The sequence below is a fragment of the Haplochromis burtoni genome, unplaced genomic scaffold, assembly GCF_018398535.1.
Source record: "Haplochromis burtoni strain Fernald_Lab_line unplaced genomic scaffold, NCSU_Asbu1 Contig_428, whole genome shotgun sequence".
In the NCBI taxonomy this organism is placed as follows: domain Eukaryota; kingdom Metazoa; phylum Chordata; class Actinopteri; order Cichliformes; family Cichlidae; genus Haplochromis; species Haplochromis burtoni.
This window is the reverse complement of record NW_024582789.1, coordinates 334,223-352,579: the sequence shown is the minus strand read 5'-3', so window position 1 is coordinate 352,579 and position 18,357 is coordinate 334,223. Positions and strand designations below refer to the sequence as shown.

Here is an 18,357-nt window from a genome sequence, read left to right as displayed (position 1 = left end):
CTTGTCTGCTGGATTCTCCAGTCCTGTCACGGTTCAAGAGGAACGACACAGAAATGTCCGATTGTACACAATCTTTAAATTCGTATCCTCCTCCTGACGATTACTTCTTTTAGAAGCTTCCTTTTCAAAGCACTGTCGAAGGATGATGCTGATTAACCTCTTGGTAACAGATGTGATTGAAGGTTTCCAGTTATCCAGATTAGTGATCTTTCTGTATATGGAGTCCATTTTTCCTTTCAACAATAGTGATTACTGGTGTCTTCTTCTGAAACCATTGACAAGGCCTATAATTCTCTGCTGTCACCACTGAAGATTGTGTTCCTGGATTTATTTTCTCTTCTTAAACTAAGGACTATTTCACTTCAGTTTTCTTCAGAATAAATCATCCTTTTATGTTTGCTGCTTTGAAATGCTCCAGCTCCTAATTTATTCAGGTTTATAGCTTCGTCGCCATCTTTTCAAAGCGTTAATGAGGATGCATTTTCCCCAGTTATCTTCTGTGATGATGATGATGATGATGAATCCTTTATTTTAGCTGGTTGATGATATTCACGTCATTAGTCTCCTCCTCAAAAAGCCTGTAACTAATGTTTAGGCCGTGAAGTTGAACTCTTTTCATGATCTATCAGACTCCAGTGGCTCGCTGCACAAAACACGGACTTGCTTGTGCCTGCCTTTACTTGGACGATTCCTTGCATCTGGATCCTCGGCACGCTCTCCAATAAGATTGTACACACACAAACATGAAATGGCCAAAACTCACTCACAGCATGCACTTTCTGAGCAGGACTCCATTCACTGTCTCTCCTTCTTCCCATAACTGATTGGTGCACACAGGTTCCTCATTGATTTCTAAATGTCATCTCTGGTATGTGGCCCAACAATGGCTGCCAAGTCTTCTCATCTTCCTGCAAAATGTCTCATTTTATAGCTTCCCAACATTTTCTCCATGGCAGAGCCTTCAGATCATCATCTTCTTCTTTTGCTTGCTGTAGTGAACTTCCTCTCTGGCATTCAGACAACAAGGTGTGTGGTTTATCACAGTGCATATCAGTTTCCATGTTTATTTTTAGTAGTACCATCAGTTACTGCCAGCTTTGCTCAACTTCCCTTTCAAAACAAGAGAAAGAACAGATATTTCCTCTTCCAGTAGCAACAGCATTAGTCCAGATGTCACTGACTGTGTCCTTAAATGCACATACGAGGCAAATCCTAAATTCACTGAGGATCATTTTTCATTTCCAAGCAGCTCCAAAAGAAAGCAGAAGCAAAAACTCTCTTTATGTTATCAGCACACCAAAGACACCAAATTACCAAGTGATGACGGAGTGAGAGGTGGTGTTTGGAGGGTGCACATCACTCTTTCTTTGATTTTAGAAAACATGGTTCAATGTAGGTTTCAGTAGCAAACTCTTCTTTAGACTCAGACGGTCTGAGATCCTCCTGAAAAACGTGTGATTGCCAGCGCCCACAGGAGTTGCATCTGCTGATCAAATCCTGTCAGTACTGTGTCTTGTATCCCACATTCAGCTTTCAAAGTCCATCAATCAGTAAAAACCAACAATGTTGTAGATGTAAGGTAAATATGCCTCTTAAAGCAGTTTCAAATCAAACATCATCCAGAGTTGGGGGTAGAAATTGCACCTTTCCATCCTCAAAAGGGATCAATTAGGATTCAGTCATCTTCATTACCAAATAACAGGTCCTTTGGATTCATCTACACAATTTAACTCAACGCATTAAAAAAAATAAATCAAGGGCAAAATTGACTCCTTTATTTGTGCGACTGGAACTTGAATTCAATGAAACAAGTTTGTTGCAAATTTTCTTCCAGGTGAATTCTGAAAAGCACAAATGAAGACTCCACATCAGCACCATGCTTCCTAAAATAAAGGCCATATTCGGTTCGGGACTAACATCATGGAGGTGGAAGTTCCTTTTGTTTTCCTTGAGGTGTCCTGCAGTCCACAAGTATTCATGAGAGTGACTTCCACTTTAAATGAACATGGACTCCTTGGAGAAACTTCTATGAAGCATCCCAGCCGTATGAGGTAACGGCACATATGATTGGGTAGGTCCCTTTAATTCCCCATAAGGGAACACATTTCCAGTACTGGTTCTGAATCTGCCAGTATTCAAATCAATTTCATCCAAAATCAATTTTAATATCAGATGACGTGAAATTATTTGTGCTTTTTTCAATGCCAGTCTTCAAACTCCATGTGGCAGCTTCATAGGTTTTTTTTCTTCTTCACAAGATCATGAAAAGAAAGTGTGAACTTTCACCCCTCACCCTTGATAAGATAAAGAAAATACTCTACCTGTTCTGGTTTATGGGCCGACTCATGTCCACCTTGATGGTTAGCGTTTCCTCTGTTAAAACCGTCATATTTTTGGCTTTCTGATTGCTCCATCCCTGCTGCCTCAAATGGGGCATTTTAGGGTCCAAATCCCTCCCTGGGGGCCGTTCCAGACTTCTAGGCCTTTCCTGGTCCCACTGTTGAAGTTTGTCTTTTTCTGCCCAGTTGGGCTCATCTTCAGTGTCGTCGTCATAATCTTCCCTAACGGAGTGGAACCCTTGTCTCTGCTCTTCGCGAGGAAGATCTTGGTATCCCTGGGAGGCCTGCTGTAAGCGTGGGTGATTTCTTGGTTGTCCTGGCCGTCCGCTTTGATTTGGGTTGTACCTCCTTCTTGCTGGTTGAGTGGCACCTCTCCCCCTGTGATTCATGGGGCCACCTTGAACACCATATCTTGCTGCATTTGACCTGTCCTGAAGCACAGGGCTTCTCCTAGTTTCATAATAGTTTGATTCCCCCGAATTACCTTGATAACGGTGTTCTCGTGGATCTTCCTGATCATCCAACCTGGTTTCTGTCTTCCTAAAAAGCTCCTCAGAGGAGCCCCCTGGACGGGGCTTCCTCTGTCGATCAAACTCAGGCTTGAGATCCCTGTGGTCATCAAACCTTTCCCATCGTGGCAGCTTTCTATTGTCTCGGATGCCATGATCGTGTTCAATGACAAGTGGGCCCGAGTACCGACCGTCTCCGTGGGGGAGGTTTCCCCGAGTGTCTTCACCAAACTCATGTCTGCTTCCTTCCATTGAGTAACCCTTTTCCCCAAAGTCCTTCTCATTCCTGGACCTGTGGTGGCATAAGAGGAGGCGGTTCAACATCTTCACTTTTAAATTCAGACTGGAAATAATCAAACCTAAATGAATCAATATGTAATCATTAATGTATTATCACTGATAACACAAATAATGAAAAGAGGTCAAAATAAGACAAAAAGAACTTTACATTTCTCAGAAAGAAGGTAAGAAACTATAAGCCATGCAATATTTAACACTAGAGTAGTGCATTAGTGAAATTAAGGCATGAAGATGAACAGTGAGGAAATTTGCGCTACAGAAAATTAGAAGATAGGAATCTTCTACGTTCTTCATTTCCCGATAGTGCTGCAAAGCATTTTGCTTAAAATTTACCCAGGATGATTGACGTCATCCATTTCTCTTCGTTGTCTTTTAAAAGGGAGGCCCCTCTCATGATGTGGGTTTTCCCTTTGTCTGCCTCTATTAGGACCTTGAGTGAATCTCCTCCCTCTTTCCCCATCTCCTCCAACTCTTTGGTCGTCAGCCCTCAAACTGGGACTGAGGTCTGTGAACCTCCACCGATCCCTGACCTGCTCCTCTCTCTTCCAGCCCATCCCCGAATCCCTCTGGTCGGAATTAGACCTCGGTGTCGGTGGCAACCTTTCCCTCGTGAACTTCGGAGGCGACCGACTCCTGTGTTCAAAATTCTGGAATTCCTCTCTAAAGCCTTCTCTTCTCCTATCTCCATCAAATCCTCCATCTCTCACTGGGGGAAACCTCCATTCTTCATAGCGTACATCATGGCGGGGTGATAACCTCCTGTGGTGAAACTCCTCCCGGTCTTTGTAAGGCTGACGTTCAAATCGATGGTCATCTGTGAATGGAGGGGCTCTTCTCTGCCCTTCTGGATACATGTCTTCACTGAAGTTCTCCCTGATTTCTTCAGAACCTTTCCGAAAGCGTTCCCTTCTGTCCAGAGAAATCCCATCCAGATCTCCACTTGGTCTGTGTGGATCAAAGCCAGGTTCCTCCAATGGCAACCTCCTGAAAAAGTGAACATAGAAAAAAAATATATATATATATATATATATATCATTTTAGAAACAAATAGCACCGGAATTAATGCATCAGCATCTAGAAAATAATTCTTCTATCTTATCCTCTTTGTAATTTGTTATGCTGCAAACCTATACAGTGGAACCCCAGCTTACGAATTTAACAAAAACAAGTTAACGAAAAATTCAAGACTTAAAGGCAATATTTCTGCCCGTGGTACGGCAAAATGCCCCGTAACGAAATAGATGAAATGAAATAAATTTTTTAAATAAATCCCATAATGTTATGTACATGTACACATACGTATGTATGCATGCATACGTATGCTTTCTTCAACCTCCGCCGCCACCTCCTCCTCCACCAAGAACTTCATCTTCAGCCAGCATCGCCTCACTCAAAAGGCGATGGAAATTTTGACTTACGAAAGACCCTCTGGAACAAATTAATTTCATAAGTCGGGGTTCCACTATATATTCAAAACAATAAGGACTGCAATTACCAGTTTTAAAAAACCTGATTCATTTCTAAAAATGTAATGATGTAATGAAAAACAACAATATACCAGTAAAAATGACAAGAACAGTAACTTAAAATCAATACAATTAGTAGAAATTGAACACTTGTGAGTTGAGCTGTGTTGGAGTACACCCAATAACAGATGATAGCGTGTCAGAACTATTTAAACTATAAAATATAAAACTGTCTGAGAAATATTAAGGTTTCACACCATACAGGACATTAAAATCAACTTTTCAAATTTTAAAACCAACTTTAAGGCTAATTGGAAGCCAAAATAATGACCTCAGTGCAGCTGTGACATGGTCAGATTTCTTTTTGCTAAGAACTCTGCCAGATAAAGTTGGTTACGGTGCTTTGCAATGTTCCCGTGAACAGAGCATTGCAGTTGTCCCGATTTGAAATATTGAGGCAAGGAACAAAACCAACACTGGCCCAGAAGAATTCAGTCAAACGATGATTTATTGAGCACACGCCTGGGAAGATGTACACTGCAACACATCAGCATAGATCTGCCTCTAAGAATACGCTTGAGAATACTTTTATAATGTCAGGGTTAACGCACCTTCATGCGTCAAATGAACATCGAATGCAACAATTTTAGAGATCTTAAATATCTAAAAAACAGACAAAGACGTTCCTCTTTCTATCACACCTTCCATATATGGCAATTAGTTTCAGGCCCAGATGGTCCCTGTGAGCTTGTCCTTTTCTTGACCTGTCTTCTGTCACTTGTTACCTGTCAAGCTCAAACGCAGTTAGAAGCTAAATGAATTCCTGGCCTTCGGCCTGGCCTATGTTTATATTATATGTGTCTGTAAGCGTGAATGCTGTTTTAACCTTCTGTTGCTCCAAGTCACTTACACAATAGATTGTGAAGACATCGCGCTCACAAAGCTTGAAAGCTTAAATAGACTGAGCATCAATTCTTCACGAGCACAACATAAAATGTGTATACAATGATTATAGCTGCACCTGTACTAAAAAGGTTAATATGATGCCAGTAGCTTCAATAAACAGTTCAATGCAATGTTAATGATAAAGGATATACTGTAGCAGTAAAATGATTTCTGTATCTCCACACAGTCAAGTGGAAAAAAAGTACAGGCCAGATTTCCATTGACCTTATGCAACAGAAAACTCCAAACTTTTTCAATACTTTTAGATGATAGAAAACAGAACAACAGCACAGTTAGAGCCGATTTTGAAAAATAAGGTCAGCAACTGAAATTTCCAGACTCTCAGCTTCAGCACCAGTGATAGCATCAGTTTGTCTTGTGCGTACACAGGGGTGGAGACAGGTAAACATAACTGTGCCTCTCAAGTTAAACAGCAGTGGTCCTAAAAATGACCCCGTGGGAACACCAGACGATATAAAATATTCCCCAAGTAACCAAACACTACAGTCACACGCTAGAATGGCTGTATAATAAAAGCACAGTTAGTGCAGCGTATTTACCTGTAATGTGGTGATCGAGACCGTGGTATTGACATTTTGTCAACCTTAAAGGAAAGAACAGCATTTTATTACAACATCAAGAGTGCCGGGACAACACCCAATTTTACAGTCAACTCTGCAGCAGGTGCAGAGGACAAAACTCAGCCTTTCAACATTCGTTTCTGCAAGAAAGCTTGAACAGGGCTTAAACTTCACTGCAGGCATGATTTCAAAAAGTTCAAAGAAACGTGGTTATTAAAATAATGGACACATACGCTTACAACAACCTAATAAGGTTCAGCAAAAACATCGCACTGGTGTAGAACAACTGGACAGAGGTGGGCCGACACCTGACATTTTCCACCATAGTATGTATACTCTGTTTCTAATATACAAATATGAGCCAAACTATTTTAAAATCGTGTAACTCAGGAAACACTAGCTCAGCAAAATAGATTTGACAAAGTTATTAAAAGTCTAACTGCTACCACAGCTATATAAAAATAAGAATCTTTTAACGTTACTCTGCATAAGCTAAACAAGCTTAAGTTAACATTAGTAGGGCTCCCATTATAAATATTATAATCATGCACTAACTACTCCCATCAAAAATAAAGTTAACCAGTATCCACTGCATTAATCGATTACTCATCCAAACCATCTGTAATGTAGGTTTTCAGACTGGATAAATGCCTGCAGGTCTCACATGACACCAACCTGAATATTTTCTACAAACTAAGACAGTTAACTCACTGATCACCGGGAACATCAGGGTTAGCGGTGCTTTAAGGGGCACGCCGATAGATCGAACAACGCCCCTTCTTCTTTAATGTTACACAAACCACAGCTCTGTTTCCGTATGAGGAGCTTTTTGCTTTAAAGAGCATCAAAAACAGCGTCTTGCATGTCATCACACATGTTTCCTAAACTAAACAAGGATAACGCTGGTTAGCAGCTAATGCTACGCAGTTCTCTTACCTTTGACCGCGACGCGCGACAGGCCAACGATCGGCTAACAACGCTAGCTAAAAAAACAAGGATAAACGCACCAAAATACGACCAAATAACAGATTACAAACCGAGATTACAATCCTATCTGTCGCTAAATTTAACCAAACGCCAGCTGCGTGCTACTCTTTCCGTTAAACACTGTAAATAAAGAGACTGTGTGGACATTTGCTCCCAAAGATCCGCCAAAAAAAACCTGAGCTCAACACTTCCGCCACGGGCCTTTCAAAATAAGATGGCTTAAAGCCTCTTAAAAATATGTGCTAAATATCAGCCACACCGTTACAGTTTCAACTTTAATGAGAACTATTTTACCATATTTACGATAGAGATACTTTATTTATTTATTTATTTATTTATTTATTTATTTATTTATATTACCTGGAATATTTTATTATTGTAATTAAAAATCAAATTAAAATGAAGAAATAATAGTTTAAATAAATCGTTTCTTGTAGTTTAGGAAAATAAAACAAAATATCAAAAGACTAAAAAAAAACCAATAGCTTTGTTGAAATTAATATTTTTGTTATGTTATGTAATTTTGTTATCTAATTTTGTATTAAAAGTTATACTTATTTTACTTTATTGCATTTATTTTGTATGTTGTATGTGAAGGGAGCAGACTGGCTGCTGGACTTTTATGAGGGGAATGTTTTCCATTCCCTCTTTAGTCTGTGTTTTAGTTGTGGCAGATTCTCAAACACAAACGTACTCAGAGAGCGCAAATCTCAAAGGGCAAGGGCTATACTAAACTTTGATGTTCTGTGATCTTTTTAATCCAATACAGTGACATTATGGCATCATTGTGATGCTCTGGGGTGTTTTTGTATAGTTTTGTACAGCTCTCTTTATGCCCTTTTCATATGATATCGATTTTTTTTTTCAAGGTTAACTTTGATTCAGGTTTTTACAATGAAGGACAAGGTCAAAAGTTTCGCCAACCTGGGTACTCATGTCCACCAAAGCCTACCATGTTGTTGTGAACTGATCAATAGAAAACTGTGGGTAATAAAAGGTTGTTACTGATTTTCATATTTGCCGTGACCGTGACCCGATTTTCATCCAAACTAAATCCCTTCGAGCTGTTTTGGTACCTACCTTCACACAAACTTTAGATTCCTAACAACAGACAAATGAAACGGATTATATATCAAAACGATGAGGTCAGGCAGGAATCTCTGCAGAATATGATGTTTGCAGATGATGTTGTAAGAGAAGGGAGCAGGCGGAAGTCAGAATAGAAAATTGAGCACAGAACCATCCAAAGCAGCTAACAGTGCACAAGATGGGTGAAGAAGAGAGTGCGGGCAAGGTGGAGTGGCTGGAGACGAGTTTCAGGGGTGATTTGTGACAGAATCATAGCAGCAAGAGTGGATGGAAAGGTTTAGGATGGTGGTGAGACCTGCTGTGATGTTTGGCTTGGAGACGAAGTGGGGGAGGCCAACCTGGAGATGTTACGATTTTTCAGAGGGACAGCTCAGGCCGGAGACAAAGTCAGAGAGACGAGGCTGAAAAGGTTTGAACATGTGCAGAGGATGGAGAGTGAAGATAGTGGATAGCTGGAACTGCCAGGCAGGAGGAAAAGAGGATGACCACAGAGAGGATTCATGGATGTATTGATGGGTTGTGTGACCCCAAAAGGAGCAGCTAATAGATGAAGATTGTGTGCCAATTAAATCAGAATCAGAATCAGAAGGAAATGGCACAAGCGTCGAAGGGAGGGGGGATCAGTGTGTGTGTGTGTGTGTGTCCAGAGTTCAGCTGAGACAGTGTCCTTCGCCCGCCAGGCTAAGTAAACAGTCCTCCAGCCAACCCAGGTGGCCTTGCATGGAATGGGGGGAACAGTCTAAACACAGTTGTTGTCAGGGTGTTTTGTTCAGCTCCAGCCTTGAGGCCGCAGCTGGCAATAATGAAAATCATTAACCTTTCCCTTTAGTTAAAAGCTTTGCAGATTTGATAGTTTTTGTGGTTCTGATGCTGCTATAATCCAGAAGTCAGTGGTTTAAAAATCTCCATCAAAATCATTTTCATGCTGAAGGCTGAAAACCCCAACAGGAAGTTTGAATCTGTTTTAACCTCCTACGATCTGGTGTCCACATATGTGGACATGACGTTTTGGGTTGTCAAACCAAAATACTAAATTTTGCTTAACAAGGGCCTGATATCCACTTACAAGGACACTGCCACTGTTGTATCGAAACTTAAAGCGAATGTCCTCGTATGTGGATCTCATTTTTCTCGGAAACAAAAATCAGGTAAAAAAGAAAAAAATTATTTTACATTCATCAGGTCCCAATCAGCCCAAAGAGCAAAGAGAAAATAAAAATGCATGCTATGAAAGAGCTCGGGTCTTAGGAGGTTAAATAATGCAGAAGCTGATTCTGGGGTCAGGAACAAAATCAAAAAGAGATAATCCATCCAGTTTTTGCAGGTGATTTTTAATTTCAGTGCAGCATCAAGTCAACACACAGTGAGATATAATGATAAAGAAAAGCGTCTGCGTTAAGCCCTACACTAGATCGTTTTCATATGAAGGTCAAAGACTAAACATCTCAAACATGTCCCTTACTTCCTTAATGATTCAGTTTTCCATTCACTAGTTTATTTATCCGGCTCACTGACACGAATGGCTTGATGAAGTTTATTGTTCGTTTTCAGCAGTTTTCCATGCACCACATTTACAATGATATATTCCACCAAGCTGCAGTGTCACAGAGTTTAAGTAAGATTAGAATAAACATTATATCCTTTATGTCTACTTCATACACAAGGGGACCCGGGGGACCCTCTGACGACGCGTTTCAGCACAATCTGGAGGAGCAGTGAGCAAACGTGGAGGGAGGGAAGCTGATGATAAAAATCAATGCGCTGGAGGTCGTTGGGGTGACGGGGAAATGCTTTCCTCCCCTCTGTGTGGTGCTTTGGAGAAGCAGAAGAGGCCTCGGTTCCCACAGCAAGAAACCAAACCACCACCTCTGTAGTGTGTCTGCACAGGCTTACACTGCAGTGCATGCCAAAATAATAAATGATCTTATTCATCCAGTAAAAAAACAAAAGAAATGTACAACTGTTCATGACACCAAGGATGCGTCTTCTGCAACACTTCTGGAAGTTTAGGTGGTTTGTTTTTGTATAAAGACGATCTATGTTGTAATAAATGGTACTGAAGATTACACCAGTATCTTCTCTAAGGACCTAAAAACCTAAACCATAAATAAATCAATAAATAAATAAATACATACATACATTAAATCAACAATAAATAAAAATTAACAATAAAGATTTAAGGAACTTGGAAAGAAAGCGATTACCATGACTTAAAGGCTAAAGCTTTTCTGTAGCTCAAATTCCTTAAAATGTCCATAAATATGAGTTTGGTTATTGAGGTTTTTACCTGTTGATATGAACACTAACATTTCTGGACAGTGGCTAACCTTTACTTTCAGGTTATCTCCTGCTGTGTGTGAGCTAAAGGGCAAAAACGCCTCCTCAGGGAGTGTTTGTGGTTCTCGTCCTCCTTGTGGAAACAGGCCTTTAAAATCAGCTGAAAGTGGGCGTGCCTGAGGGTGACGGGGAGGATGCTGACTGCACAGAGGTTTAAGGCCTCAGAGGTGATGAGCTGCGAGGTGGTGAAAGCTGTTCTGAATCGGTGAGGTATATTTGACTCGGGGACATGGGCTGGAGATTTAAGCGTCTTCAGAGCGGTGTAACAAACATACAACTACTGTAAGTGCACACTATAAACTGCAGCTTGCGTGGTTACAGTCAGTGCCAGACAAATACACAACACGCTGTCTCAATATCCCCCCGCACGCACATTAAATTACAAGACATGTAGCATTTTCCCCCCAGAAGGGTCGCATTTTTTCCTCGTGTTTGATTGTTGCTAGTCCTCAAATCGGTCCATCGGTCCAGTGATGAGCGGCAGAGAAACAACAGCTAAAGGCTACGGGTCGACAGCGGGTTCATCGTTTCAGTTTCTGATGGTTCCTCCTGCGTCAGGATGGAAGGAAATCTACAGCAGAGCAGGTCAGAGGTGGGATAAACACACGGGAACCCACAACCACGGCCATAAAACAGCTCGGCAAGCTGAGGATGCTACACACAGATTCACACAACAGCATCAGTCTCACGGCTCTCCTCCAGATCATCTGCTACAGAGCCGCTTCCTGTCCCCACCGTGACCGCCTCAAACATCTATTTACAACGGTTTCAAGAGCAGAGATGACAGATTAAAGCGGGCGAGTTATGTTTGGCGGCAGTGCAGCTGGGAAATACTGGATTCAGGCGTGGAGGGGAAGTAGCTCCAAGTTTTACAGCACAAAGTTTGAATTTATTTGGGTTTTAGACGAATAAACTGTGACCTAAACTTCACTCTGTAACATAATATTCACATATATATAAATATATCACATTACCTGCATGATTAGGTCAAACTGTGTTGTGTTTCTCAGAGCTGTAATTGCCCACCTGCACTGCCCTAAAATGTGGCCAGAAGCTTAACAGTGATGCGTGTGTGTGGTTTGGTAACACAGATGAGAAATCAGGTGTTCAGCAGTCGTTTCCTGTGGAGATGATGACTGTTGTTCTGGTCTCCTGGTCTGTTTCTCCTGGCTCCTGTTTTTAGCTGCCGGCCTCCTGAAAAAGGTCCTAAAAGAGAGATAAGAGACATTTAAGAACTTCAGTATGGCAAATACTAAATATAAATACATAAATACTTTATGTATTTATATTTATATTTATATTTATATTTATATTTATATTTATATTTATATTTATATTTATATTTATATTTATATTTATATTTATATTTATATTTATATTGTTTTTCCCTGTCCGTAAGTAAAGTTTTGGGTTCAACATAACCAACAAGCACATATTAAACCCAACACTTTAAAACAAATGCATGTTATTTTCATACAGAAGAAAGCAGGCAGGACAATGATGTGTTTCACTGTATTTACAAGCATGAGATTCAGGTCCTGCAGTGTCTTCTTAGCTCAAAAGTTTGATTACATAACAGAAGTGTGATCACTCATATCATGGTGCTTTTCGTACAGTCCTTTTTCCTGTACTGTTATCACAATTGCATAAAAAGTGTGTAAGAGACCTTTATTAAAACGTCTAATCAACAGATTTAAATGTCAGTCTCATCCACCACCTGTTCGTCTTACAACAGAGACAAAACTGTTTTTAAGAACAAAAACTGAAGCTGTTTGTCTGCAGATAAACTGCTGGTTTAATCTGTCATATTTTTACATTTGTCAGATTCCTTGTAAACTTTGCTGCAGGCTGACAGCAGCCATCCTCTCTGTCTGTTTAGCAGAGACACCTGCAGCATGCAGGGAGGAGCCTGAAGGCTCAAAGTCAACTAGAACCACTTTACAGCACTAAATAATTATTTTGTATTTGTATAAAAAACATGTTGTGTTTATGTCATGAATGGATGACTTCTAAATATAACAGCACTTGTGTGCACGGTCCAGATGTTTACAGGCCTCTGTATTAGCCTTCATATCTTCTGATTGGCTGCTCCTCGTAAGCAGGTGGCTTCTTAACCTGGGATGACTATAGTAGAAATAATCCTCTCTATGGCATCATATCGTCTAAAACTGAGTATTTGCCTTTTTACTGGATGGAGTAGAGCAGTGAAGACAGACAGAGAGAAGTGAAAGGGCCATATGTCGGGGGGTCTGTGTTACCTGGCTACTGGATGTCCAGCTTGCTCGGGCCGACGCTGTGGATGAGCTGGGACGACTCGGAGGCGGCGCTGTAGCCGTGAATCAGCAGGTTCTTGTTGAGGTCTCCGACCCCGCTTCCAGCCTGCATTTTGGGGTAAGGCTGCACCTCTGCAGCCTGCTGCTGCCCTCGCCCCGGGGCGTCATCGTCCATCAGGTGCCCCAGCGGGCAGCCGTCTGTTCCCTCGGTGACCGGCGAGAACTCGTGGGCGCTCGCTGGCTCATCCCTGGACACTGGACTGATGGAGACAGATGGAGAGCTTAAAGGAACAACGATGACAGAGACACAACATTTAGTTTATTAGAGCGTCTCGACGGGCAGCGTCAGTATTTAATGAGCAGTATTTGATCTCACAAACATCAGGCTCGGCTGTGGACATGAAGAATGAAGCCTTTAACCAGACGTGAGATGAGAAGACGATGAATGGATTACAGAGTAAATGAAAAGGTGATCAGCAGGGCTAAACAACACCTTGTTGTAATGTCACAGCAGCTCAGATTAGCTATTCAGAGATCAAAGAGTAATGGTCAGCTGATCAGCTTGGCTTTAGGAAATTTTTATGTTTTTCCTTTTAAATACATTTTAGGATTTTTGCAGAGCCCTTCTAGTCTTACTGAACCATAGATATTCACACATAAATATCAAATTTGGGAAGAGAGCCGCAGCAATGATCAAAGTAGTTGATGTGATTTAGATCAATCGATTTTGTCTGTGTTTTCTGTGTAGCTGCGTAAAGACACGTGACTGTTCTGGATAAATGTAGAGGCCTGGGGGAAGCCTGCTAATAGGAAATAAAATAGGACCTAAGACTGACCCTTGCTGCACATCAGAGGTAATGTGAGCTATAGACGGTTTATGATTGCTTAGGTTGTAATGAAAAGGGATTAAAAAAAACTCCAGTGGCTCGCTCTCAACCACAGAGTGCTGAATGAGAGCTGACCTGACACTAAATTGAGTGAACGCTGGCTTCTGCCAGGCAAAGAAAAGAATTTTAGTTAATATAAAATATTATGACATACTGCCAAACTAAAGCATTATGATGTCTTCTGCTCCCACGTTTTAAATCCCAGCACTTGAGTCCTGTTTTTTCCTCTGGTTCGTGGTTTTGAGTTGTAAGCGTTCGCAGTTGTTGGGGTGTCAGAAACCTTTGAGATGCAGACAGCTGACTAAATGAGATGAGGAGGAAGGAACAGGTCACGCTTTGGGGAGACCTACCTCACGTCCATGGACTGGACCCCATCTGACAGCTCGTCCACACTGCTCTTCTCCAGGGGTCCCAGCATGATGACGGGGGCTTCAGCGGGAGTCGCGGCGTCCTCCTCCAGGGCGACAGCAGCTTCACCTCGCACCTCGATTGCTGCCAACATACACAGGAAGTCTTTACTCGAGGTTATAAAAGAGGTGCTAAAGGTTTGATCCCGGCCTCGGATATCACAGTTCAGCATCACTTCCTGAAAATGAATCCTGAGAAATGCTTTATAGTTGCAGTAATTTTCCAGATGTTCCACCTCTATCAGTGGTGACAAGCATCCGGATGAAACAGTGGAGACTCCCAACCTCCACCAAGGCTTAAGGTTTCCCAAATACATCGTTTACGCTTCTTAAAAGGAGGAAACTGTCTCAATTTGCAGACTTTCAAAGGATCTCTTTATTTCCACATTTTCAAAAATTCAAGACCAAACTTCAGACAGAAATATTCATCAGACGTTAACATATAGACTCTTCAAACAATGACACAAGTAACCGGATTAAAAGTCTGACTGGAATAAAAATGCTTCATGTAAACACACCAGATTCTGATCCGATCACGTTACTGTGGATAAAAATCTCTTTCCGATCGAGTTACACTGATCATTAATTGATGTCCACTTAAACACTTCTTTTGATTTTCGGGGTGAAACTATCCAAACTGCACGTCTGTTACATCAAACGATGACGTCAGTGAGGTAGGTCCATTGGAAGACGAAATACGACAAAGTCAGAAATGTGAGAAATCACAGCAAGGTGAGGATGAAAGCAGAAATCCAGAGATCCAAATCACAACTCCTACTTTTCCAGAAAACTCGACAATTCTGTGCATGTCAGAAATGATTTACTCTGTTCAGACGCTGGATGCATGTAAATGCACGTCATGATCACATTACCTTATTCAGGGTGATTATCTTGCTTCATAATTATTTGCAGGGAGCGGCTTTAACCACTAAGTAGGAGGTTTAACCACCTCAAGCCAACAGCGTTCCTGAAACTATGATCAACAAAGGCTTCATTAATTAAACTTCACTGCAAACCTCACAGCCCGCCGGCCCTCGAACACAACGAGCTGAGCCGAGGCTTCCTGGATATTTGTGATTTTATTACAGGTTTTGTTTTAGGCATGAGCCACAGCGCTCTGCGTCCTCCCTCCCCAGTGACTGCAGATAGAAATGAGCCAGCAGCTAAATCTAGTACAAGACACTGTAGTTTCTTATGACTTCGATATTTCTGTGCATGGTTAAAAATATCAAATAAACAAACAAAATCATTCCTGTTAAAAAAGCAGTTTTACACCCTCGGTCAACTGTTAGTGCAAACACATAATGATGCGTGGGGGAGAATAAAAACCAGGCACCCTGAATGCTTTGGTGTTCAGCTTCCTCTACTCAAACATTTCCTGATACATTTAATAGTTTCTCCTTCAGTTCAGAACCACCGGTTACGTTTAAAGTATTTAAAAGATGTTCATAAAACCAGGTGGAACTCCCTGCCGGCGAGGCCAGTGAAAGGAGTGTAACAATGTTCCTTATAAATGTTTTATATCATAATCTTTCTGCTTCAGTGTAAAGCTGCGGTGATTACAGAGTGATTCACTTCAGCTGTGCTGATGAAGGCGTCGGCACGCGAGTCCGTTCAGGTCAGAGAGTTCAGAGAGTTCAGCGAGCGCTGCAGTTTTACCCCTCAGCGTTGGCTATTTATCCCACCTCCGCCCATCAGGAGGTGCTGTTCCCCCACCTGTGTAACACTGCTGAGTCACACTGCAGCTGCCAGTTATCACATCCAATTTCACAGAGAGGCCTGATCGTGGTGCAGAAATTAGATTTTCAAAAACGCTTCCCATCCAATGAGAAAAGGACGACAGGGAAAAGGACTCTGAACTGCACTGGCGTGGAAAATTAAGTCATTAGTTTTGTAGTGTGTGTGTGTGTGTGTGTGTGTGTTACATCCATTTACCTGGAGCAGCAGATGGAGGCTCCACTTCACTCTTCCTTGTTCTTTTCATAATCTCCTCAATTCTCTGCAGAAGCAGACACACGGCTGGTGTTAACAGAGAGAAATAAAAGACGAACACATCAAACTTTTCGAGTTCATGTTGCGTCATGATAATCCATCTGCTCGTAAAAGTGTCTGAAAACAGTGCAAAAAGGGAACAAATAGAAATCCAAGAATAAACAAAGAGCCGGAGCTCCGTTCAGCACGTCCAGGATAATTTTCCTTGTATGGCTTCATTTAATCTGACGTCTGTAAGCAGTCAATGAAGGTCGTTTCAGGGTCTGACAGGTTACAGTAAATTCATAGACGACAGTTTTTGTTGTTTCTCTGCGACGAAGTGAAGAACAAGCAAACATAAAAACAGAATTAAACGAAGGCTTAGACTCTGATTTAAGGTCCACAAAATGTTGCTGTGTTTTGGGATCGTGTATTAATGCCTACAGAAGAATGAAGTTGTTTCAAAATCGCAGCCAACAGGAAAAAAAGGAATGACGTTGCCTCATGAGATGAAGATTTGATCATTTCTCTTCCAGGAATGATGATCCACTGTCCTGAGAACTGATTGGGGAGGGCTAGTTCTCCGGTATAGGTTACCGTGGTGATGTACCCCAGTGAAACTGAACAATATAACTTCAAATGACTCAGGGCGAAATAACTGCTGGTGAGGTGAAGTGAGCAGAACTGCGATAACGTTCAGGTGAGTGACTGAAGAGACCAGAGCGAGTGTGAGTGTACCAATGTCTGCAAGCAGCCAGCAGCTTCAAAGTTATGTGTGACGAGTGGATCTCTTGCCATTGTATACGCAGCTTTAAAAGTGAATCATCGTCACATCCCTGAAAACCCCAGGGTTAAACCTTCAGTTACCCCGCTAAGCCTCAAAGCCTGCCTGGTAGCACAGGGAAAACAGGGGGCAGCACATCAGGGGAACAGCAACCAAATTTAAACATATCATAAGAATAAAAAACTGTCTGAAGCCAACTACGTCATATCTGAGTCTCCTGAAGCTGTCTGGATCCCACGTGAGAAAACATCTTAAAAGGTGAATTTTCTGAGCTCTAGTCTGTGATTAGTCTGTGGAGATGTTCGGTACCTTCTTCCTCTGCTGTCTCTCCTGCTCCTCCTGGATGTGCAGCAGCTCTCTCGCCTGCCTCTTCCTCTCAGCCTCCCTCTGAGCTCGCAGGAAGGCCTCCTCCCTCTGAAAAACACGCAGCCAATCACATTCTCGCCATTCTTCAGTTTACAGTGTGTAAACATGAGTTACCTGAAAACATACAAGAGTCAAACCGGAGACCCGCCCCCTTTGCTTCTCTAACACTGCCATGGCCGGTCTTACCTACAAGCTGTCGATCTGCACTGATATCATCTTTATAATTACTGTAACAATAAATCAGGGTTTAACCACTGCACCTGCAACCGAACAGGTTAGAGGTAGAGAATAAAGATATGGTACTACAGCTTGTGTGTCTGCTCTTTGCATAATTCACCAACTTCTTCTTTTAATACAGTTGTAATAGTTTTCATTCAGCTGGCATTCATAAATCAGAGATTGGGGCTTTTGTCTCCAAAGCTTTACTTGATTAAGTTTTTTTCTCAGTAGTTGGAGTTTGAAAGTTGAAATTTGGAGATAATAAATTCCAATTTTGACTTATTGATATAATAAAAAAGCTCTTTAAGTGGCAGAAACAGACTTCTGTACTTTACCATCTGGAAGAGGGACTATAAACAAACATAACAGAAAGAAGCATTTTATAATGAAATTATTATGGCATTAAATAAACTGCAGTAATAATAGAAAAAAAATTTATTCACATTTTTTAAATTTATTTTATTTGTTTAATTATTTACTTTTTATTTTTGCACTTCTTTCATTTTTATTTATTTTTTTAATCTTTTAATTTTTTTGTCTTATTTAATCTGGTTTCTAGTTGTATTTATTTATTTTTAATAGATTTTTGTTATTTCCGTATTTCTTCTGACATTTTTTTCTGCTTCTGTGTCCGTATGGCATGAAGCTTTCACCTACATGTTAACATTCATTTATAATATTAAATCAAGACACACGTCACCCATAACTAAAAGAAACCTAAACACACTCAGAGACATAAATCCTTCTTTTACAGTAAACTGAGTCCTAACGTAAATGTATTCAGAGCAGGGTAAGGATAGCAACGTGGGACACTTTAATGTAAGTACATCAATGAAAACACAAATGCATGGGCCAAAGTGATCCGTGAACATTGTTAACAATTATTCATTTGAGCTG

General features: G+C 41.1%; 2 protein-coding genes across 3 annotated transcripts in view; both read right to left on the bottom strand.

Annotated features, from left to right (window-relative positions):
• Positions 1-7,320, bottom strand: part of zgc:112982 (BCLAF1 and THRAP3 family member 3) — a gene marked incomplete in the record, with an annotated part of 13,501 nt that extends 6,181 nt beyond the window's left edge. The window contains 4 exon segments of one of the 2 annotated variants that reach the window (XM_042213227.1): positions 2,322-3,140; positions 3,482-4,132; positions 6,120-6,163; positions 6,852-7,320. In XM_042213227.1, coding sequence (XP_042069161.1) covers positions 2,322-3,140; positions 3,482-4,132; positions 6,120-6,154 — 1,505 coding nt within the window. 2 annotated transcript variants of the gene reach the window in all.
• A 2,206-nt stretch (positions 7,321-9,526) lies between these two features.
• Positions 9,527-18,357, bottom strand: part of map7d2b (MAP7 domain containing 2b) — a gene marked incomplete in the record, with an annotated part of 36,512 nt that continues 27,681 nt past the window's right edge. The window contains 5 exon segments of the mRNA XM_042213224.1: positions 9,527-11,759; positions 12,812-13,107; positions 14,064-14,205; positions 16,056-16,119; positions 17,185-17,289. Of these exon segments, the coding sequence (XP_042069158.1) occupies positions 12,816-13,107; positions 14,064-14,205; positions 16,056-16,119; positions 17,185-17,289 (603 nt within the window).